This window comes from Carcharhinus amblyrhynchos, chromosome 5 (genome assembly GCF_965287045.1).
Source record: "Carcharhinus amblyrhynchos chromosome 5, sCarAmb.v2.hapA, whole genome shotgun sequence".
Classification (NCBI taxonomy): Eukaryota; Metazoa; Chordata; class Chondrichthyes; order Carcharhiniformes; family Carcharhinidae; genus Carcharhinus; species Carcharhinus amblyrhynchos.
In genome coordinates this window covers 108,872,699-108,894,447 of record NC_137328.1, presented here as the reverse complement: position 1 = coordinate 108,894,447, position 21,749 = coordinate 108,872,699, and the positions used below count along the sequence as shown (strand labels likewise).

Genomic DNA, 21,749 nt, shown 5'->3' with positions numbered 1-21,749 from the left:
TCCCACAATTCATTGGCCTGCCGAGACAGACTTTCCCCAGGGACAGAGTTTTCCGGAGGGTGGGAGAGAGATCCAGTTGCAACGCGCTTAATGGCCTAACAAAGATGTTGTGGTGACCATCTGGGAAGGGGCGAAAGTCAGATTGAGGAACTTCCCCTGAGAGCACAATGAGTTTATTTATTAACACCCAAGGAGACAGGAGAACCTCTAGACCTACTGAACAAAGCTAACAAAGCTGCATTCATTGCTCCGAGAAGGTGATCATACATCTCCTTAAACTATTGCATTCCTTGCATAAAGTTTATTTTGTTAGTGTCACAAGTAGACTTACATTAACACTGCAATGAAGTTACTGTGAAAATCCTTTCGTCGCCACGCTCCAGTGCTTGTTCAGGTACGCTGGGGGAGAATTTAGCATGGCCAACGCACCTAACCAGCGCGTCTTTCAGATTGTGAGAGGAAACCGGAGCACTCGGAGGAAACCCACGCAGACACGGGGAAAACATGCAAACTCCACACAGACAGTGACCCAAGCCGGGAATCGTTCCCTGGCACTGTGAAGCAGTAGTGATAACTACTGTGCCATTGTGCACTCAAAATGGTAGTAGGTAATAAACTCCACAATTTTGATCCAGTGATAGCGAAGGAACATTCAGGTATGTCCAAGCTGTGTGAGTTCAAAGAGCACTCGGAAGTGAAAGTGTTCCCTAATTCTTGTTCTCCCTGGTGGCAAAGGCCGCAGGGCTGGAAAATGTTGTTGAGAACCTTAGGACTGATAAAGTGAATATGGACAAAGCAGTGTAGCAGTAGTGTGAGTTTAAAACAAAGATTTCCTGCTATGTTTTAGCTGTTAGGATTGTAGGGGTGATTCTGTGATCCCATATTCCCATATGGGAACTAAGCTCACAAAGAGTGCAGAGTGCAAGATCAGTCAGTGCCCAATACATTGGATTGCAGACACATACTTTGGTTTCATGCTGGACTTTTGGCTTGTAAACCTCAGGCAATTCATTGACACAGTAAGGGCAGGAGACAGAATGGGGCTACCAGAGATGTGAAATTGCGACTGTAGTGAATGGTACAAGGTTGCACTAGATGAAACTATTGCTGAAACCTCATTCATAGATTCACAGAGCAATACAGCATTGAAACAGGCCCTTCAGCCCAACCAGTCCATGCTGACTATGGTGCCCTTCCAGCTAGTCCCAATTGCCCACATTTGGCCCATATCCTTCTAATCCTTTCCCATCCATGTACTTGTCTAAATGCTTTTCAAAATGTTGCCAATGTATCTGCCTCAACCACTCTCCCTGGTAGCTCATTCCATATACGCATCACCCTCTGCATGAGGAAGTTGCTCCTCAGCTCCCTTTTAAATCTTTCCTCTCTCAGCTTAAACCTACGGCCTCTAGTTTTCAATTCCCCTTCCCTGGAAAAAAGATACGGTGCGTCCATCCTATCTGTGCCCCTCATGATTTTGTACACATTAATAAGGTCACCCCTCATTCTCCTACAATCCAAGGAATAAAGCCCAAGCCTGGCCAACCTCCCCCTATAACTCAGGCCCACTGGTCCTGACAACATCCTCGTAAATCTTCTTTGCACTCTTTCCAGTTTATCAATGTCATTCCCATAACAGGGTGACCAACATTGGACACAATATTCCATTTTTAGGTATCTTCACATTTGACCATTCTAAAACATTGCTGGCAGGTTTTGTATGTTCCACCCTTGGTCAACTTGAGGAACTGAGGGACCCCTCGCCACCACCCAACCCTCGAGGTCAACATACGGGCACTGAGGTCAAATGTAGGTGCTCGATTACCATATTGCTGAGGCTGCTTAACTCCACGGAAGCCAGGAAAGGAATTTGAAATTTCCTGACCTTCATGGTCCTGCTCTGCACATTTGTGGATCAAACAGTTCTACAATTCCCCACATAACAGCTACATGAAGCCCAGTTTATTCACTGATACGGCACGGTGGCACAGTGGTTAGCACTACTGCCTCACTGTCTGTGTGGAGTTTGCACATTCTCCCCATGTCTGCGTGGTTTTCCCCCAGGTGCTGTGGTTTCCTCCCACAATCTGAAAGACATGCCGATTAGCTGCATGGTGGCCAGGCTAAATGCCCCTCAGTGTACCCGAACAGGCACCAGAGTGTGGCAACTAGGGGATTTTCACAGTAACTTCACTGCAGTGTTAATGTAAGCCTACTTGTGACTAACAAATAAAACTTTAACTTTTGTTGTCGGTCACGTAATCACATCAATAGTTTCTGCAAATTGTATTTTTTTGATTGCAGGCCAGACTCAAAAGAAAATTACCACTTTCTATTCTGTTGTAGTGTTGTCACAGCCAGGGTAACAATGATAAATGATTTTAACGTGACTGAGTGGCTCAAGATGCCGTGCTCTGTAATCCTAAAGATCAAGCCCAGCTTGATAATGTAGCTTTGATGCCTTGACTAATATTGATTTTCCCTCTGTGATTCTTCTTTTGATCAAGGTTTGACTTGGTGGCAAATGGTGGGGCCTCGCTCACCCTGTGCTTCGAACGTGTCCCATTCATCACCCAACACCACACGGTGTGGATTCCCTGGAATGTGTTTTACGTCATGGACACCATGGTCATGAAGAAGGAAGAGAATGAGATTCCCAGCTGCGACCTGAGCGGATTTGTGAGGCCGAATCCCATCATCCTGGCTTCTCCTCTGTCCACCTTTTTCCGATCATCTCCTTCAGAGAGCCCGATTATTCCTGAGACACAGGTAGATGGTTCCCACGTTCTTCCCCTGTAAAGCCAAAGGGAAAATCATGTGTTTAGAACATTGGTCAAGTTTCTTTTAATTCATCTGTGGGAACATGGGCATCGCCGGCTGGCCAGCATTTATTGCCCATCCCTAGTTGACCAAGGGCAGTTAAGAGTCAACCACACTTCTGTGGGGGGTCTGGAGTCAGATGTAGGCCAGAGCAGGTAAGGAAGGCAAATTTCCTTCCCTAAAGGATATTAGTGAGCCAGTTGGATTTTTCCGACAATTGACAATGATTTCATCAGTAGATTCTTAATTCCAGATTATTTTTATTGAATTCAAATTCCGCCACCTGCCATGGCAGGATTCGAACCCAGGTCCCCAGAACAATTAGCTGAGTTTCTGGATGAAAAATCTAGCGATAATATCACTACACCATCACTTCCAGCAACCCCATTTGTCGTACTTCCCCTTCTTTCCATTTGCTCCCCTCAAGGCGTCTCCACACTTGACGCCTGCAGACTCCTCGCTCAATGGTTTACATACATCGCCACATCCAGCAGGGTGTTCGAACAGTGATTGCGGTCTTTGATCCCCACCTCACTCACTGAGTGTACAAAGTGTGAAAAGATTGGCGAGAAAAAGCCAATGGAAAACCCCATGCTGTGTTCTCAATAGTGCGGCCTTGTGTATCCTGTCCACCCCCTTCACCTTGACACAGAATTATGTTGCGTGGGGTTTGCTACATCGAAGCAGATCAGCCCAACTGGTCTATATCAGTGCTCATGCTCCATATGAGCACCCCACCACCCTCCCACTCCCACCAACCCCATCCCCTCCACCACCACCTCACTTCATCTCACCCTCTCCATATCCTCTTCTACCTTTCTTCCTCTTCCACTTGCATAGCTTCCACTTAAAATGAGTCCAAGTGATTTACCTCAAGGTTCCAAATTCTACATTCCTGCCACTTTCCCTTCAAAGTTGTTGCACCCCTGAATTCTTTATTGGATTTAATAGTGGCTTTCATACATTTGTTTTCCTCAGTTTTGGGTCCCCCCAAACAAGTGGAAACTACATTTACTGCTAAAACAGCTAACTTCTGGCAGACCAGCATCGAAACTGAGGAGATTTCTAAATCTTGTAACACTTTATAACCTGCAGGTCATTTTTATTTTGACACTGCTGCTTTATAATCCCTTCTTTCTCTCAGCCGCCCTGCAGCCGTGGAGGTTCTTTATATCTGTTCTTACCGTCTGTCACCACTAACACAATGGAGATTGGGGAAATCCCTCTCCGACACGGCGCCATGCATCCATTTTCTAACATGCAGCATCACCCTGTCATCTTAGCGTTATGACATTGTTTCATTGCAAGGTTTACATTCACACGTCTGGGCTCTTATACTGACACAAACTTTGTGGCACGGCGTACAGACATAATTACATTCTTCATTCAAATTTCCCGTTCCATATTGATGGCTCCATCTGTACTGTCTAATGGACTGATGGTAATGTTTGCCCTGGAGAAATCACAATCAAAATGAAATAACTGAGTTTTTTTTTCTTTGTTTTGGTCATAAATTCTCCCCCGTGATTATGTGCTTTGTCATGCCGTTACTTCAGCTGTAAACAAAGTCTCTCTTTCTCTCTCTCTCTCTCTGAGGCCACACCTAGAATATTCTGTGCAATCTTGGTCTCCTTTCATGAGGAAGGATGTTCTTGCTCTCAAGGGAACCCGGCCAAGGTTTACCAGGCTGATTCCGGGGATGGCAGGACTGGTGTATGAGGAGAGATTGACTAGGATTGTTTCCGCTGAAGTTCAGACGAATGAGGGGAGAGCTCATAGAGCTTTGTAAAATTCTAACAGGACTAGACAGGTGCAGGGAGAATGTCCCCGATGATGGGGTAGTCTAGAACCACACCTGAGGATTCAGGGGTAGACCATTGAGGACAGAGATGTGGAGACATTTCTCCAACCAAAGAGTGGTGAGCCTGTGGAATTCATCACCACAGGAAGTAGTTGATGCCTAAACATTGAATGTATTCAAGAGGTGGCGAGATACAGCACTTGGGCAAATGGTATCAAAGGTTATGGGGACAGATCAGGATTGAGTTGGATGATCAGCCATGATTGTGGTGAATGACAGAGCAGGCTCGAAGGCCCAAATGGCCTCCTCCTGCTCCTACCTTCGATGTTTCTATCTTTATCTTCTCTCTGTCTCTGATTCCCTCTCTGATATTTCCTTCAGGTGCTTCATGAAGAAACAGAGATTCCTGGCACCGACCTGAAGCTGACCTACCTGAGCTCACGTGCTACCGGCTATAAGCCAGTTCTGAAAATCACGATGACCCAGAGCACGGTGCCGTTCAACTTGATGAAGGTTCACCTGATGGTAGCCGTGGTGGGTAGGCTGTTCCAGAAATGGTTCCCGGCGTCACCAAACCTGTCGTACACCTTCATCTGGGACAAAACCGATGCCTACAACCAAAAGGTCTACGGCTTGTCTGAAGCAGTGGGTGAGTGGAGAAGGGAGCTTTGCCTTGGCATATTTACTTATTGTGTGGCCTCCAGCTTTCTCTTCGCTGCATCTGACAGGTAGCATTGGACCCTGCTACATCATACTGAACATACTTGAATTCTGGTCCTGTCACCAGTGCTCACAGTGGTGTGCACTGCTGCCTCACAGCGCCAGGGACCCGGGTTCAGTTCTGGCCTTGGGTCACTGTCTGTGTGGAGTTTGCACATTCCCCCCGTGTCTGCATGGGTTTCCTCCGGGTACTCCGATTTCCTCCCACAGTCCAAAGATGTGCAGGTTAGGTTGATTGGCCATGATAAATTGACCCTAGTGTCATGGAATTTGTGGAGTAAATGTGTGGGGTTACAGGGATAGGGCCTGGGTAGGATTGTGGTCAGTGCAGGCTCAACGGGTCAATTGGCCTCCTTCTGCACCCGAGGGATTCTGTGGTTGCGAGCATCACATCGACTATAGTGAAGAATACAAGCAAACCCAATATTGCCCTCAGATAAAATAAAAGCAAAATGCTTTGGGTGCTGGAAATCTGATTTAAAGGAGAAAATGCTGGAAATACTCAGCACGTCAGGCAGCTTCTGTGGAGAGAGAGGTAGGGTTTCCATTCCAGAACCCTTAAGACTATCGAGAGGCAAAGGGATCTAGGTGTACAGGGCCACAGGTCACTGAAAGTGACAATGTAGGTGGAGAAGGTAGTCAGGAAGGCATACGGGATGCTTGCCTTCATCGGCTGGGGCATTGAGTTTAAAAATTGGCAAGTCATGTTGCAGCTTTCTAGAACCTTAATTAGGCCGCACTTGGAATATTGTGTTCAATTCTGGTCGCCACACTACCAGAAGTATATGAAGGCTTCGGAGAAGGTACAGAAAATGTTGCCTGGTATGGAGGGCATTAGCTATGAGGAGAGATGGGAGAAACTTGGTTTGTTCTCACTGGAACAACGGAGGTTGTTCTTCTGATAGAAACCTACAAGATTATGAGAGACATGGACAGAGTGGATAGTCAGAAGCTTTTTCCCAGGGTGGAAGAGTCAATTACTAGGGTGCACAGGTTTAAAGTGCGAGGGGCAAGGTTTAAAGGAGATATACGAGGCAGATTTTTTTTACACAGAAGATGTTGGGTGCCTGGAACTTGTTGTCAGGGGAGGTACAGGAAGTGGATACGGTAGTGGCTTTTCTAAGGGGCGTCTTGACAAATGCATGAATAGGATGAGAATAGAGGGATATGGTCCCTGCAAGGGTAAGGGGTTTTAGTTCAGTCGGGCAGCATGGTCGATGCAGGCTTGGAGGGGCAAAGGGCCTGTTCCTGTGCTGTAGTTTTCTTTGTTCTTCATTCTTTGTTCCAGGTCTGCAACCTTTCATGAGAACAGATGATGGGGGGAGTCTTGAAATCTTGGCCAGAATTCTCCAGCTGTTCATGTCGGCAGGATTTTCTGGTCCCAGTTGTGTCAGGCACATCCCCTGCTGCGCGTTTCCTGGCAGATTCAGGGTGGCTTAAATGGGAAATCCCAATTGGCAGCAGTGGGACCAGAGGATCGCACCACCAGCCAACAGCATGCCAACTTCCGTTGCCGAGAAAAATGCAAAGGGGATGCCAGAGAATCTCTCCCGTTAACTGTCTCTCTCTTCACAGAGGCTGTGTGACTTCCCGCGTATTTCCAGCATTTATCATTTTAGTTCCAAATACTACCCTCACCAACTAGCTCCACCTGTGAAGTTTCAGGAGAGATCATTTTCATAATAATGGGAAGCTAAGAGCTCATGATCAGAGAATCTTACAAGGAGGTTATTTGGTTCATTGTGACTGAAAGAACTATTCACTTCATCCCATCTCAGTTTTTATTTCCATGCTATATATCCCACTTTTTATGAGAAAGTTGGTTTGGATTCTACTTCCACTATCATTTCCAATGCAGGCTAACAAGATAATGCTTAAAGGAAATCCTCCCAATCATTCCTTTTGTTCCTTTGTTAATGATCTCAAATTGTTGTCCTCTCATTAACAACTCACTGACCAATAATAAGAATGTTTCCCTATTCATCTCGCCAAAATGTCTCCTGGTTTTGAACACCTCGATCAGATCTCCCCTAACGGAAGACCTCCCCTCTTTATCCTCTTCTCTTAACTAAAGTCTTTCAGCCCTGATGTATGGTTCTCCCATCTCTACCATTCTATCTCAATGGTGCTTTGCACAGGAGACAGCACTTTCACTGCAGTTCATAGAATCATAAAATCCCTGCAGTGCAAAAAAAGGCCATTTGGCCCATCAAGCCTGCATCGACAACAATCCCACCAAGGCCCTAGCCCCATAATCCCACGTATTTACCCTGCTAATCCCCCTGACACTAAAGGGCAATTTAGCATGTGCAATCCAGCCAACTGTGCATCTTTGGAGTGTGGATGAAACCAGAACATCTGGAGGAAACCCATGTAGACACAGGGAGGATGTGCAAACTGGATCCCTGGTGCTGTGAGACAGCAGTGTTCACCACACCTAAAAACCATAGTGTTTTCCCTCAACACTATGTGCCTTTAAGAATACATTGACTACTGTCTTGATGGGATCTTATTGAGTCAACCTAGATTGTTCTGCACAGTTCAGTTCCACTCACCACAGTCAAGGGAGCTCAAACTAAACATTTTTCATCAGGGTCTCCAGATCCCTGTCGCAATACCAAACTCTAAAAAGAAGTTGATTTTATCATTCATGTTAATTAATGGCATGAACTACAAGAATTGAGTGCACAGGATCTCTAAGGGAATATTTATGTTATTAAACCAAGTAAGCCTTTTCAAATTAAATGGCTTTAGACTACAGAGAGCAAGAGGATCTCCAGGTTCCCTAGACAAACACAAGCTCCAGCTTTTCACTGTAAAAGAACTCCCGTGGTTATCAAAGAGAAATTCTGCTTTTTCAGAGTCTGTGCTGTGATATTTTCTGCCACTTTCAAATTAATGTCAAAGGACCTTCCCTTTTCCGTGACATCACCCTACCAGCAACAGCAAATATCAAGTTAAACCCCCTCACTCCCAGCATTATGGGCGAATTGGAAGGTCAGAAATGAGTTCACTAAAGGCTGCTCTCTATTTTTGTCACATTATTAAAGTTATTGGGTGGGGATTTTACAGCCTCGCTTGTCCTGAAACCGTAAGATCTCACCCAAGGTCAACGAACCTTCCCATGCTTCACCTCTCGTCCGCTCCGATTCCCGTGGTGGGCAGGCGGGCTGGCAAAATTCCAGCCATTGGTGATCGCTGACCACTGGCTGATTCCAACACTTGATGAAATAGGAAGTGGACTCATTGTGATTTAATCAGTGGAACAAAGTTTATGTTCTGTGCGTTTGCCATGTCTTTATTCTCAACCAGATCACCAAGAAAGTTGCCTGCTGTTAGTTATCATTAGAAGGACTGACATTAGGTTACTGTAGTGGGGAGACAGTGATGTAGTGGCAATGTCACTGGATTACTAATCCAGAGTCCCAGGCTGATGCTCTGGGGAGATGAGTCCAATACTACCACAGCAGCTGGTGGAATTTGAATTTGATCAACAAAGAAAATTTGGAATTGGAAGCCATGCTATCATCAATTGTTGTTAAAAACCCATCTGGTCCTCTTTAGGGAAAGAAATTTGCCATCCTTACCCAGTCTGGCCAAATGGAACTCACAGCAACGTGGTTGACTCCTTACTGCCCTCTGAAATGGCCTATTAAGCTACTCAGTTCAAGGACTATTAGGGGTGGGCAACAAATGCTGACCTTTCCAATGGCGCTCACATCCCATGAACAAATTAATGCAAAGAATATAGTTAAACAATTTCTACTGCCGTATAAAAAGTGCAGGGGATTCAACTAAGCTTTTAAAATCCAACCAGACTGTGGCAGGGTGGCACAGTGTTAGCACTGCTGTCATACAGCGCCAAAGACCCAGGTTCGATTCTGGCCTTTGGTGAGTCCCTGTGTGGTGTTTGCACGTTCCCCCCATGTCTGTGTGGGTTTCCTCCGGGTGCTCCGGTTTTCTTCCACAGTCCAAAGATGTGTGGATTAGGTGGACTGGACATGGTAAGTGTATGGGATTATAAGAATAGGGCAGAGGAGAAGGCCTGAGTGGGATGCTGTTTTGGAGAGCTGGTGCAGATTCACTGTGCTGAATGGCCTTTTTCTGTACTGTAGGTGTTCTGTGATTTTGATATAGTGAATAAACTGAATAAACTCTTTCTGGAATCATAGAATCATAGACACTTACAGCTTAGAAAGAGGCCATTTCGTCCAACATGCATGTGGTGGCTCTTTGAAAGAGTAATTGTGCTTACATGCCCACTTTTTGTCTATAACCTTGCAGGTTTCTCATCCTGAAGTAGCTGTTCAATGCTCTTTTAAAATTAGTTGTAGAATCTGATTCCAACGTTTCTTTAGGTAGCGCTTTCTAACCATGAATACTGTCCCTCTGTGTAAAATTGTATTCTGACCTCCCCACTTGACATTTCGCCAATAATTTTGGACTTGTAACCTCGAATTATTGACCCAATTACCAAAGGAAATTTTTCTCCAGCAAAAACCTCTCATCATTTTGAAAACCTCTTACTCTTTCTTGTTCTATGGTGAACAGTCCTTTCGAATCTTTGCCCATAACTGAAGCCCTGTTTCTCTCGTAGCATTCAAGTAAACCGCCTCAGTATGTTTTCTGAAGCCACTGAATTGTTACTTTGCAGGAGGAGGCCATTTGGCCCACCAAGTCTGCGACAGCTCTCCAAATGAGCATTATGACTTTGTGCCATCTTCCTGCCTTTTCCCCATATCCCTGCACATTGTTCCTATTTGAATAATTATCCAATGCTGTCTTAAGTGCCAGGATTGGACCTGCCTCCACCACACTTCCAGGCAATGCTTTCCAGACCCCAACTACTGGCTGTGTGAATAGGTTTTTCCAAACCTTTACACCTTCCCTGAGATGTGGTACCCAGCTTGTCCACAGTGTTTGAGCTGTGGCCTATCCAATGAATAATGAATTCCTACCAAGATCGCTGAAATTCATTTATTATTTTTTACGAGTGCCACAAGTCAGCCTGGATGAACACTGCAATGAAGTTACTGTGGAAGTCCCCCAGTCACCACACTACGGTGCCTGTTCGGGTGCACTGAGCAAGAATTTAGCATGGCCAATGCACTCAACCAGCACGTCCTTTGGACCGTGGGAGGAAACTGGAGCACCTGGAGGAAACCCATGCAGTCATGGGGGGAATGTGCAGACTCTGCACAGACAGTGCCCCAAGCTTGGAATTGAACCCGGGTCCCCAGCGCTGTGAGGCAACAGTGCTAACCACCGTGCTGCCTATTCCTAAACCCCAAAAACCCACGTGCTGTTTTGTACATGCTTTACCAACTTGCACTGCAATAAATGGAATCATTTACAATACTTTGTCTTTCCATCATGGCCTCCCCAAAGCACATCACTTCACACTTCTCCATATTGAACTCCGTCTGCCAAGCTTCTGCTCACTTTGCCATCCTGTCTGTTTCACCCTTAAGCCTATAACTATCCTCTTCACCATTTACTACACTGCTTTGTCAACTTTCATATCATCGGAAAATTTTGTAATGCTGCTCCCCATACCCACGTTTAGGTTATTTATAACAATGAGAGAGCAATGGATGCACAACTGACCAATGGAAAACACCACTGTAAACCCAGCTCCCCCTATGAAAAATATCCAGGCAGCACGAGGGCAGCACAGTGGTTAGCCTCACAGCTCAAGGGACCCCGGTTTGATTCCGGCCTTGGGTGACCGTTTGTGTGGAGTTTGCACATTCTCCCCGTGTCTGCGTGGGTTTTCTCTGGATGCTCCGGTTTTCTCCCACAGTCCAAAGATGTGCAGGTTAAGTGGATTGGCCACGACAAATTGACCCTTTAGTGTCCCAAGTTGTGTGGGTTAAGTATATTAGCCACAGGAAATGTGTGGGATTCCGCGGATAGGGAAGAGGGCCTGGTTAAGATACTATGTCAGAGAGTCGGTGCAGACTCAATGGGCCAAATGGCGTCTTCTGCACTGTAGGATTCTACAAACGTGTATGAGCTCCATGCCTTCCTGTCAGAGAACTAATTTTGTATGTGCTCTCCATTTAATTCCATCAGCTTTTATCTTCTTTAGCCTCCTAGGAGCTATTTTTCTGTCGAAAATCTGTATATAAGACCATCTACGACATTTCCTTGATCAATCTGTGTTATCTGATCAAACAATTCAGTCCAGTTTCCCAAACATGATTTGTATGCTGCCTCTCCTCAACAAATCAATACCATTTCAAATGAAAGTTCATTTCCTCCCTGATAATGTTTCCAATCATTTCCCCATCGCCAATCTAGAACATAGAACATTGAACATTACAGCACAGAACAGGCCCTTCGGCCCACGATGTTGCGCCGACCAGTTAAAAAACAATGACCCTCTAACCTAAACCAATCGCATTCCATCCATAAACCTATCCACGGATCTCTTAAACGCCCCCAAACTAGGCGCATTTACAACTGCAGCAGGCAGGGCATTCCAATCCCTCACCACCCTCTGGGTGAAGAACCTACCCCTGACATCCGTCCTATAACTACCCCCACTTAATTTAAAACTATGCCCCCTCGTGCTAGCTTTCTCCATCCGAGGAAAAAGGCTATCACTGTCCACCCTATCCAAACCTCTAATCATCTTGTATGTTTCAATAAGGTCCCCTCGCAGTCGCCTTCTTTCAAACGAAAACAACCTCAAAGCCCTCAGTCTCTCCTCATAGGACCTCCCCTCCATACCAGGCAACATCCTGGTAAACCTCCTCTGCACCCTCTCCAAAGCCTCCACATCCTTCCTATAATGTGGGGACCAGAACTGCACACAATACTCCAAGTGCGGACGCACCAGAGTTTTGTACAGTAATCTAGGTTGACTAACCCATAATTTCCTGATTTTTCCTTCTCCCCCTTCTTGACTAGCGTTTTCTATGGAATCCCTGCACTGCAGAAGGAGGCCATTCAGCCCATCCAGCCTGCACCAACTCTCCGCAAGATCATCTTATCTGTCCCCGCAACCCACACATTTACCCAGATAATCTCCCACGTTTTGCGATTGCAATTTAGGTGGCCAATCCACCTAACCGGAGCACTGGGAGGGACCCACTCAGACATGGGGAGAATGTGCAAACTCCACACAGACAGTCACCCAATCCTGGAATCAAACTCGGTTCCCTGGTGCTGTGAGGCAGCAGTGCTAACCACTGTGCCACCCATTAATCTAACGTTAATGCTCTTCCAGTTGTCCAGCGGTGGCCCTATACCACTCTGCACTGATAAATTATGACTACTGAGTCTGCATTTTCTACCATTGCTTCTTGAAACAACTCCAGGATGCAGTCCATCTGGACAAGCTGATTTTCAGTAATAATATTTTGATTGCATTTTCTCCATATTTTACTATCTTATCCATAGCTTCCCTCTTGTCTTTAAGTGTAACCTTCTTATTATCAGCTTCCTTTGTGAAGACAGTCGCAAAGTAGTCATTTCATTCTTCAGCCACGTCTTCTGCTTCTACATGAAGAGTTCCAAATGATCAATAAGTTAAAAGGGATTAAATGAAGCTTCTTCATGCGGACGGTTTTACAATCAGCTCATCTTTGTATTCAGGCGATGTGGGCATCGCTGGCTGGGCTAGCATTTGAACTGCGTGGCTTGCTAAATCATTGAAGAGTCAACCACAATGGAGTCATATTGGAGGCCAACAGATTTCCTTGCCAAAATGGCATTAGATTTTTGCAGCAATCAACAATGGTTTCCTGCACTGAACATTCCACATTTTTTGCTCTGGGTGGGATTTGAACCCAGATCCTCACAGCATTATTAACCTGGGTCTCTGGATGACCAGTCCAGTGAAAATACCACTCCACCATCTCCCTCGTTGGTAAAGCAATCTAATTAGACCCCAATGCTTGGCAATGTTTTCCTCTTCTCGCATTTATTCAGTTTCTTTTGAAAGTTATGACTGAACCTGCTTCCACCAATCTTTCAGGTAGTGCATTCTAGATCACAGCTCTCTGTGTAAAAAAGAAAATCTCTTCATGTGACCCCTGCTCCTTTTGCCAATTAACTTAAATATGTGTCATCTGTCTACCAACCTTCTGCTTCCTTTTTTAACCTTTCAAAATCATTCATGATGTTGAGTACCTTTATTAAATCTCCACTTGACCTTCTCTACTCTAAGGAGAGCGAGCACCCTACTGGCACAGGCACAAGATACCTGATGATCTTCTATGTAGCTATGTTTGGGGCGGCATGGTGGCATAGTGGCTATACTGCTGCCTCACAGCACCAGGGACCCGGGTTCGATTCCCAGCTTTGGTCACTTTCTATGTGGAGCTTGCATGTTCTCCCTGCAACTACATGGATTTCTTCCTGGTGCTCCGGTTTCCTCCCACGCTCCAAAGATGCGCAGGCTCAGTGTATTGGCCATGCTAAATTGCCCCTTAGTGTCAGGGGGACTAGCTGGGCTAAATACATGGAGATAGGGCCTGGATGGGATTGTGGTTGGTGTAGACTCGATGGGCCAAATGGCCTCCTTCTGCACTGTAGAGATTCTAGGATCCTATGATATCTACAGCTCTGTGGAAAGAAAGAAGCAATTAAGTATTTACTTTGAGCCAAATCCCACATTAAAATTACAGCACACAGAAGCCTCCAGAGTCGTAGGCAACTTGCATCATTATTACTTATCCTACTAAAGTTGCTTAGTGGTAGAAAAAAGACTTGAAGAAAATCAGTATTTCACTTTGATTTTCCATCAAACCAAAATTGTGCTGATGCCCAGTTAGGAGAAACCTATATCTAACTTTGCTTCATTGGATCTCAGGAGCAAAAGTTGTCCCTCTGAAATTCATGGCTGATTTATATTTCAACCCTGTTCACATGCCTTTGATTGACTATTCCTTGATTCTATTAGCAAACAACAGTCTCACCTTAAAAGTTTAAGTTGACATGGTATTGGGGTAGCACAGTGTTTAGCACTGCCGCCTCACAGCACCAGGGATCTGGGTTCATTGCCAGCCTCAGGGAACTGTCTATGTGGAGTTTGGAACATTCTGCATTGGATGCCATTGGATACTCCAATTTCCTCCCACAGTCCAAAGATGAGCAGGTTAGGTGGCTTGGCCAGGCTAAACTGTTCCTTAGCGTTCCAAGATGTGTCACTTAGGTGGATTAGCCATAGGAAATGTGGAGGGTTACAAGGGTAGGTTGGGAGAGAGGGTCTGGGTAAGATACTCTGTAAGAGAGTCAGTGCAAACTCGATGGGCCAAATGGCCTCTTCTGCACTGTAGGGATTCAATGATCTTATGGAGAAGAAGGTTTCAAATGTCTACTACGCTTGGTGCAAAGAAGTGTTTCCTGCTTATCTTTCAGCCAGATGAATTTTGAAACAAAATGTTCATGCCCCACCAGTCAATTAATAATAGCTTTCTCTTCGTCCAGTTTCTGTTGGCTATGAGTACGAGTCGTGTCTGGATCTCATCCTGTGGGAGAAGAGAACAGCTGTTCTGCAAGGGTATGAGTTGGACTCTTCGAACATGGGTGGCTGGTCACTCAACAAACACCACGTTTTAGACGTCCAAAATGGTAAGTCATTCAGATAGTGAAAAATAAATACACACTGATTATGTGTCTGTCTGCCTGTGTCTATCACACGTTCCTTATTTGGGTTCCTGCCTGTAACACACAGTCACGTCTGTATATTTATGCCACAAGATCGGCATTATAAGGTTCAGCATCACCCCAAAAGAAATTTGCTATCTCTTGACTGGAGCCCCAGAAGATCAAAGGTTAAGTTGGAAAGGGTCCAAAAATGCTCAAACCCTCTGCAGAAACATAAGAAAAGTTGACTTTTTGACCCTAAGTTCCACTCCCTCAACTTCCAGCATTCCCAACATCATCTAATTTAAAGATCTTCAGCAGGCCCCATTGTGTCAAAATTTCCATTCTGACAAGGATCTGGTTTCTGGTTTCCCCAGATGTCCAAATCAGTGGGCTCTACGGAGGAGGAATCTGCAGAAAATCCAGTTGCTGAAGCCTTCCAAACAGCTTTGCAGAGGGTGGCATGGTGGCACAGTAGTTAGCACTGCTGCTGCACAGCGCCAGGGACCCAGGTTCAATTCCAGCCTTGGGTCACTGTCTGGGTGGAGTTTGCACATTCACCCCATGTCTGCATGGGTTTCCTCCGGGTGCTCCAGATTTCTCCCACACTCCAGAAATGTCCAGGTTAGGTGGATTGGCCATGCTAAATTCCTCTTTCAGGTCCAAAGATATGTAGGTTAGATGGATTAGCCATGAAAGAAACGGACAGGGTTACATGGCCCCATGGTCTCTTTCTGCACTGTAGGGATTCTGTATGAAGTGGGTGGAATTCCTCTGACTATAATCAAGTAGAAATCACTGAACTGATGAAAAGTTGCCCTCTTTGCTACTAGTCTCATTGTAAAAGCCCTTAATAACTTACTGAATAACATCGTAACAGGGTTTTCAATTATGTACTCTGTTCACATTACTGCCGGACAGCTTTACTGCCCTTGAAAACCAATTTTATGTTTGTGCAATGCCAAATATCACCATTACGATGAAAATCAGCATCTGTTTTATAGTTTGTTTATAATATTTCAGTTTCTGCCTGAATCCCATGTAGATGTCCGAATCAGCTATTTCACTCCCTATAGAATTCAGTTAAAAGAGAGCACAGCCGTCCCAATTTGCTGTCTGAAAATTCTGCTCACGGCACGTTAGCACAGCAGTTCACACTGCTGCCTCACAGCACCAAGGACCTGGGTTCAATTCCAGCCTTGGATCACTGTCTGTTTGGAGTTTGCACATTCTGCCCGTGTCTGCGTGCGTTTCCTCCAGGTGCTCCAGTTTCTTCCCACAATCCAAAGGTGTGCAGGTTAGATTGATTGGTCATGCTAAATTGATCCTAGTGTCAGGGGGAATGGCAGGGTAAGTGTGTGGGGTTGCAGGAGTAGGGCCTGGGTGGGATTATGGTTGGTGCAGACTCAATGGGCCAAATGGCCACTTTCTGCACTGTAGGGATTCTATAATTCATTGTAATTGGCTGATGAACCTGCTTGCCAACATCATTGTTGCTGCCTACCTGGGGATCTCTTTGACTTGGCACAACTAATGACGGAAGATCCATATAAACATACGGATTAGGAGCAGAAGAATGCCATTTGGCCCCTCCAACCTGTTCCTTTGTCTGATAAGGTCAAGAGCTGATCTGATTGTAACCTCAACTCCACATTCCTGCCTATCCCTGGCAACTTTTCACCCACCCCTTATTATGAAAGAATCTATCTAACTCAGCTTTAAAAATATTTAAAGCCTCTGCATCCACTGCATTTTGAGGATGAGAGTTCCAGAGATTCATGATCCTTTGAGAGAAAAAAATTTCTTCTCATCTCTGTCTTACAAAGAACAATACAGCATAGGAACAGGCCCTTCTGCCCACCAAGCCTGCGCTGATCATGTTGTCCTATCTAGATCAAACGACTGTGCCCCCCTCTTCCCTGCCTGTTCATACGACTACCCAAATAAGTCTTAAATGTCTCTAACATATCTGCCTCAACCACCTCACTAAGCAGGCTCCCACCACCCTCTGTGTAAAAAAAACTTCCCCACACAACTCCACTGAACCTTTCCTTCCTTATCTTGAACTTGCGCCCCCTTGTGATTATCATTTCTGCCCTAGGAAAAAGCTTCCAACTCTTCACCTTATCCATCTCCCTCATAATTTTATCTGCTTCGATCAGACTTCTGTCTTAAATGAGCAGTCCCTTATTTTTAAATATTGGCCCTCAGTACTAGATTCTCTGACAAGAGGAAACATTCTCTCCACATCCACTTTAGCGAGACCCCTCAGGATCTTAAGTCCACCCAACAGAGACGGTCAGATCTTTGGGGCCATCACTTCACCACTTCTGATTGCAAAATCTGTGCTAGAATTACTGATTGGTAAATTGGAAGATGGAGTGGGTTTCCTAAAAGATTGCCACGGTCTTGTTGGTAAATGTGAACTTCCCAGAGGAATGGTGTAAACAGGCATTTAAGGCACTGACATTGAGGAAGGAAAGCAGAGCAACTCTAAGGGTCTAAATTCAGGAGCCGAATCAATAACCACATGTATTTTTAGATTTATTTTCTCAGAAGCAAGATGATTAAATTTCTCTGGAACTCAGTAATATTGCATTGTAAATACTGGAAAATAAATATTCAAACCTCATGACGTCCTACAGAAAACAAACCTTCATTTTAACATTTACAGATTTTAGCTTATTTGGTTCATTTACAACTGCATCCAATAATTAATAAATAGCTACCTGCATTTAATAATATCAGATTAATGCATTTATTGGCTGATTAAAAAAGGCATTTGTTGAAATAATGAATTGAATGGAGTAATCATTAATGCAAACGTACATGGGAGCAGGAATAGGCCACTCAGCCCATCGAGTCTGTTCCACTATTCAATAAGATCATGGTTGATCTGATTGTAGCTTCAATCCTAACTCCTGCCTATCCCCAATAACCTTTCACTGTCTTGCTTATTAAGAATCCACCGAGCTCTGCACTAAAAATGTACAAAGACTCTTCTTCGACTATCTCTTGAAGAAGAGAGGTCCAAACCCTTTCAATACTCGGAGAGAAAGAAGTTCTCTTAATCTCCTTATTGACCCTTTATTTTTAAACAGTGACCCCCTTGTCCTAGATTTTCCTACAAGAGGAAATATCCTCTCCAAATTCATCTTGTCAAATCCTCTCAGGCTCTTATAGGTTTCAATCAGGTTACCTCTAGGGTGGCACAGTGGTCACTGTCTGTGCAGAATCTGTATATTCTCCCTACATCTGCTTAGGTTCCCTCAAGTGCTCCAGTTTCCTCCTGCAGTCTGAAGTATATGATGGTTAGGTGCATTGGCCATGCTAAATTCTCCCTCAGCGTACCCAAACAGGTGCCAAAGTGTGGCGATTAAGGGGTATTCACAGTAACTTCATTGCAGTGTTAATGAAACCCCACTTGTGACTGATAAATAAACTTTAACTCTTATAGGTACTAGTCTAATAAATCTTCTCTGAACTGCTTCCAATGCATTTACATCCTTCCTTAAATAAGGTGACCAATACTGTACGCAGTACTCCTGATGTGATCTCTCCAGTGCCCTGTGTAAGTGAAACATAACCTCCCTACTTTTTGTTTCCAATTCCCTTTGCAATAAATTATAACATTCTACTAACTTTCCCAATTACTTGCTGCACATGTACTAACAAAGAACAATACAGCACAGGAACAGGCCCTTTGACCCTTTGAGCCTGCGTCACTCATGACCCAACTAGACCGTTCGTTTGCATCCCCCTATTCCCAGTCTGTTCACGTAGCTATCTAGATAAGTCTTAAACGATCCCAGCGTGTCCGCTTCAACCACCTTGCTTGGCAGTGCATTCCAGGCCCCCACCACCTCTGTGTAAAATACATTCCCCTGACATCTGTGTTGAATGTTGCCCCCCCTCATCTTGAACTTGTGACCCCTTGTGTTCGTCACCTCCAACCTGGGAAAAAGCTTCCCTCGGTTCACCCTATCTATGCCCTTCATAATTTTGTGCACCTCTGTTAGGTCTCCCCTCATCCTCCTCTCCAGGGAGAACAGTTTACCCAATCTCTCCTCATAGCTAAGATCCTCCATACCAGGCAGCATCCTGGTAAACCTTTTCTGTACTCTCTCCAAAGCCTCCACGTCTGTCTGATAGTGTGGCGACCAGATCTGGATGCAGTATTCCAAATGTGGCCTAACCAACGTTCTATATAGGTTCTATATAACCTTGTGTGATTCATGCATTAGGACATCCAGATCCCTCTGCATTTCAGAACTCTAGAATTTCTCACTTTTAGGTAATAAGTTCTTTTATTCTTCCTGCAAAAATGGACAATTTCATGTCTCGCCACTTAATACTCCATTTGCCAGACCTTTGTCCACTCACTTAACCTATTTATATCCCTTTGTAGTCTCCTCATGCATTCTTCATAACGTACTTTCCTACCTATCTTTGTGATCACCAAATTTACATAGAAACATAGAACAGTTCTGCACAGTATATACCCTTTGGCCCTCGATGTTATGCCGAGCTTTGTCTGAAATCAAGATCAAGCTATCCCACTCTCTGTCATTCTGGTGTACTCCATGTGCCTATCCAATAATCGAGGGAGCAATATTTGCCACAACACCAGGAGGACACTTGTATTAGTTAACATTTTACCTGTTACTTTCTTGCTTGGGATGTGGCCAGAAGTGCCGCAGGTGATCGTGATGTTTGTCTAGAACAACTGCAGTATATTTTGGTGATGGCATTCCCATATTCTCACTAAGTAACAAATTCCAGGATTTTTAAGTGGTCACTATAAATGAACAGATGTCCAAGTCAGAATGGAGAGAAACTTGGAGATAATAATGTCCCAGGAACTGTCCAGATAATCCGTGACAGTTCTTTTTTTTAACAGTTATTAGAATAGAATCGTAGAATTCCTATAGTGCAGAAGGACACCATTTGGTCCATCAAATCTGGATCAATTGTCTCTGACAGAATGCCTTATCCAGGCCCTTTCCCCCCCACCCTAACCCATAACCCCACACATTTACCCTGCTAATCCATGTAACCAACACATCTAGGATACTGAGAGCCAATTTAGCATGGCCAATCCACCTAATCTGCGCATCTCTGGGCTGTGGGAGGAAACTGGAGCACCCGGAGGAAACCCATGCAGACACACGGGGAATATGCAGACAGTCACCCAAGGCTGAAATTGAACCTGGGACCCCGGCGCTGTGAGGCAGCAGTGCTAACCGCTGTGTCACCGTGCTGCCTGAGTTGTGTTTTATAGTTTTACTGGAAGCATCCCCTTTCAATCCATGCCTGATCCTCCTGGGTGGCACTGTTGAAACATTTGAAAAGGGATGTAAGCGAAGTTTCTTTAAATGCAAGGGAAACAAGAGCTTGCATTTAAGTGGCGCCTTATCATAGAATCCTACAGGCCATCCTACAAAAGGAGGCCATTCGGCTCATCAAATCTGCATTGACCACAATCCCACCCAGGCCCTATCCCCATAACCCCATGCATTTACCCTAACTAATCCCCTGACAATAAGGGGCAATTTAGCACAACCATTCCACCTAACCCGCACACCTTTGGCTTGTGGGAGGAAACGGGAGCATCCGAGGAAACCCACGCAGACACGGGGAGAACATGCAAACGCCACACAAACTGTGACTCAAGCCGGGAATCGAACCCAGGTCCCTTGGCACTGTGAGGTAGCAGTGCTAACCACTGTGCCACCATGCCGCCCCATGTCCTCAGAATTTACCAAAGTACTTCACAGTCAATCGTTAACCTTGTTGAAGCATATTTACTGTTGTTATGTAAAGAATTCCAACATCCAATTAATGCACAATCAGTAAGTGAGGACAGTGACTATGTAATTTGTTTTTCATGGTTTTAGGGTTGTAGTGTAAAGTGATGTAGAATTAAACTATCCATTCATTCTCGGATTGCAAGAGCAAAACCAGTGATCCCAGCTGTAAAATTAGCATTGTTCAATTGAAACTAGAGGTCAGAAGAAATTTCTCATTCCCCTACAGGTTGTTTGATATGTGGGACAAATTCCCAGTGAAATCATCTGAAGCTGAGACAATTAAGTTGAAAAAGCAACTGGATCAAATTATCAGGATGGAGACAGGCCTGATAACTATAGGGACCGATATAGATTGAAGTGGTCAAATACAGCACACGACACAATGGCAGCTGTAAAGCCAAGGCAAAGGGCAGCAGGCCAAGGTTGAATCATAGATTCCATACAGTGCAAAAGGAGGCCATTCAGCCCATCTTGTCCGCACTGATAACCTACCTAGGCCTTATCCCCGTAATCCCGCATATTTATCCCACTAATCCTTCTAACCTCTAAAAACATGGGACCTTTTTCATTCATAGGAGGATGAGGGGTGACCTTATAAAGGTTAATTAAATCATGAGTGGCATAGATAAGGTGAATAGCCAAAGTCTTTTCCCCAGGATAGTGGAGTCCAAAACTAGAGGGCTTGGGTTTAAGGTGAGACGGGAAAGATTTAAAAGGGACCTGAGGGGCAACTTTTTCACACAGAGTGGTGCATGTATGGAATGAGCTGCCAGAGGAGGTGGTAGAGGCGGCTACAATTTTCAAGTTTGGATAAGTACATGGACAGGAAAGGTTTAGAGAGATATGGGCCCAATGAAGGCAAATGAGACTAGTTTAGTTTTGGAAACCTGGTCAGCATGGTCAAGTTGGGCTAAAAGGCCTGTTTCCATGCTGTACATCTCTATGACTCTCTGAGTGAACAATCCATAGTTTTACTCAATATACCCTATCCTGTTGAGTAG

The 21,749-nt window shown here is 44.8% G+C and overlaps 1 protein-coding gene across 6 annotated transcripts in view; it reads left to right on the top strand.

Moving 5' to 3' along the window:
• The window catches only part of tenm3 (teneurin transmembrane protein 3), a 909,202-nt gene that overhangs the window by 813,519 nt on the left and 73,934 nt on the right, over window positions 1-21,749 (top strand). For all 6 annotated transcript variants that reach the window (XM_080189440.1, XM_080189438.1, XM_080189437.1 and 3 more), the window contains 3 exons: window positions 2,508-2,769; window positions 5,003-5,270; window positions 14,780-14,923. In XM_080189440.1, coding sequence (XP_080045566.1) covers window positions 2,508-2,769; window positions 5,003-5,270; window positions 14,780-14,923 — 674 coding nt within the window. The remainder of the gene's footprint in view (window positions 1-2,507; window positions 2,770-5,002; window positions 5,271-14,779; window positions 14,924-21,749) is intronic.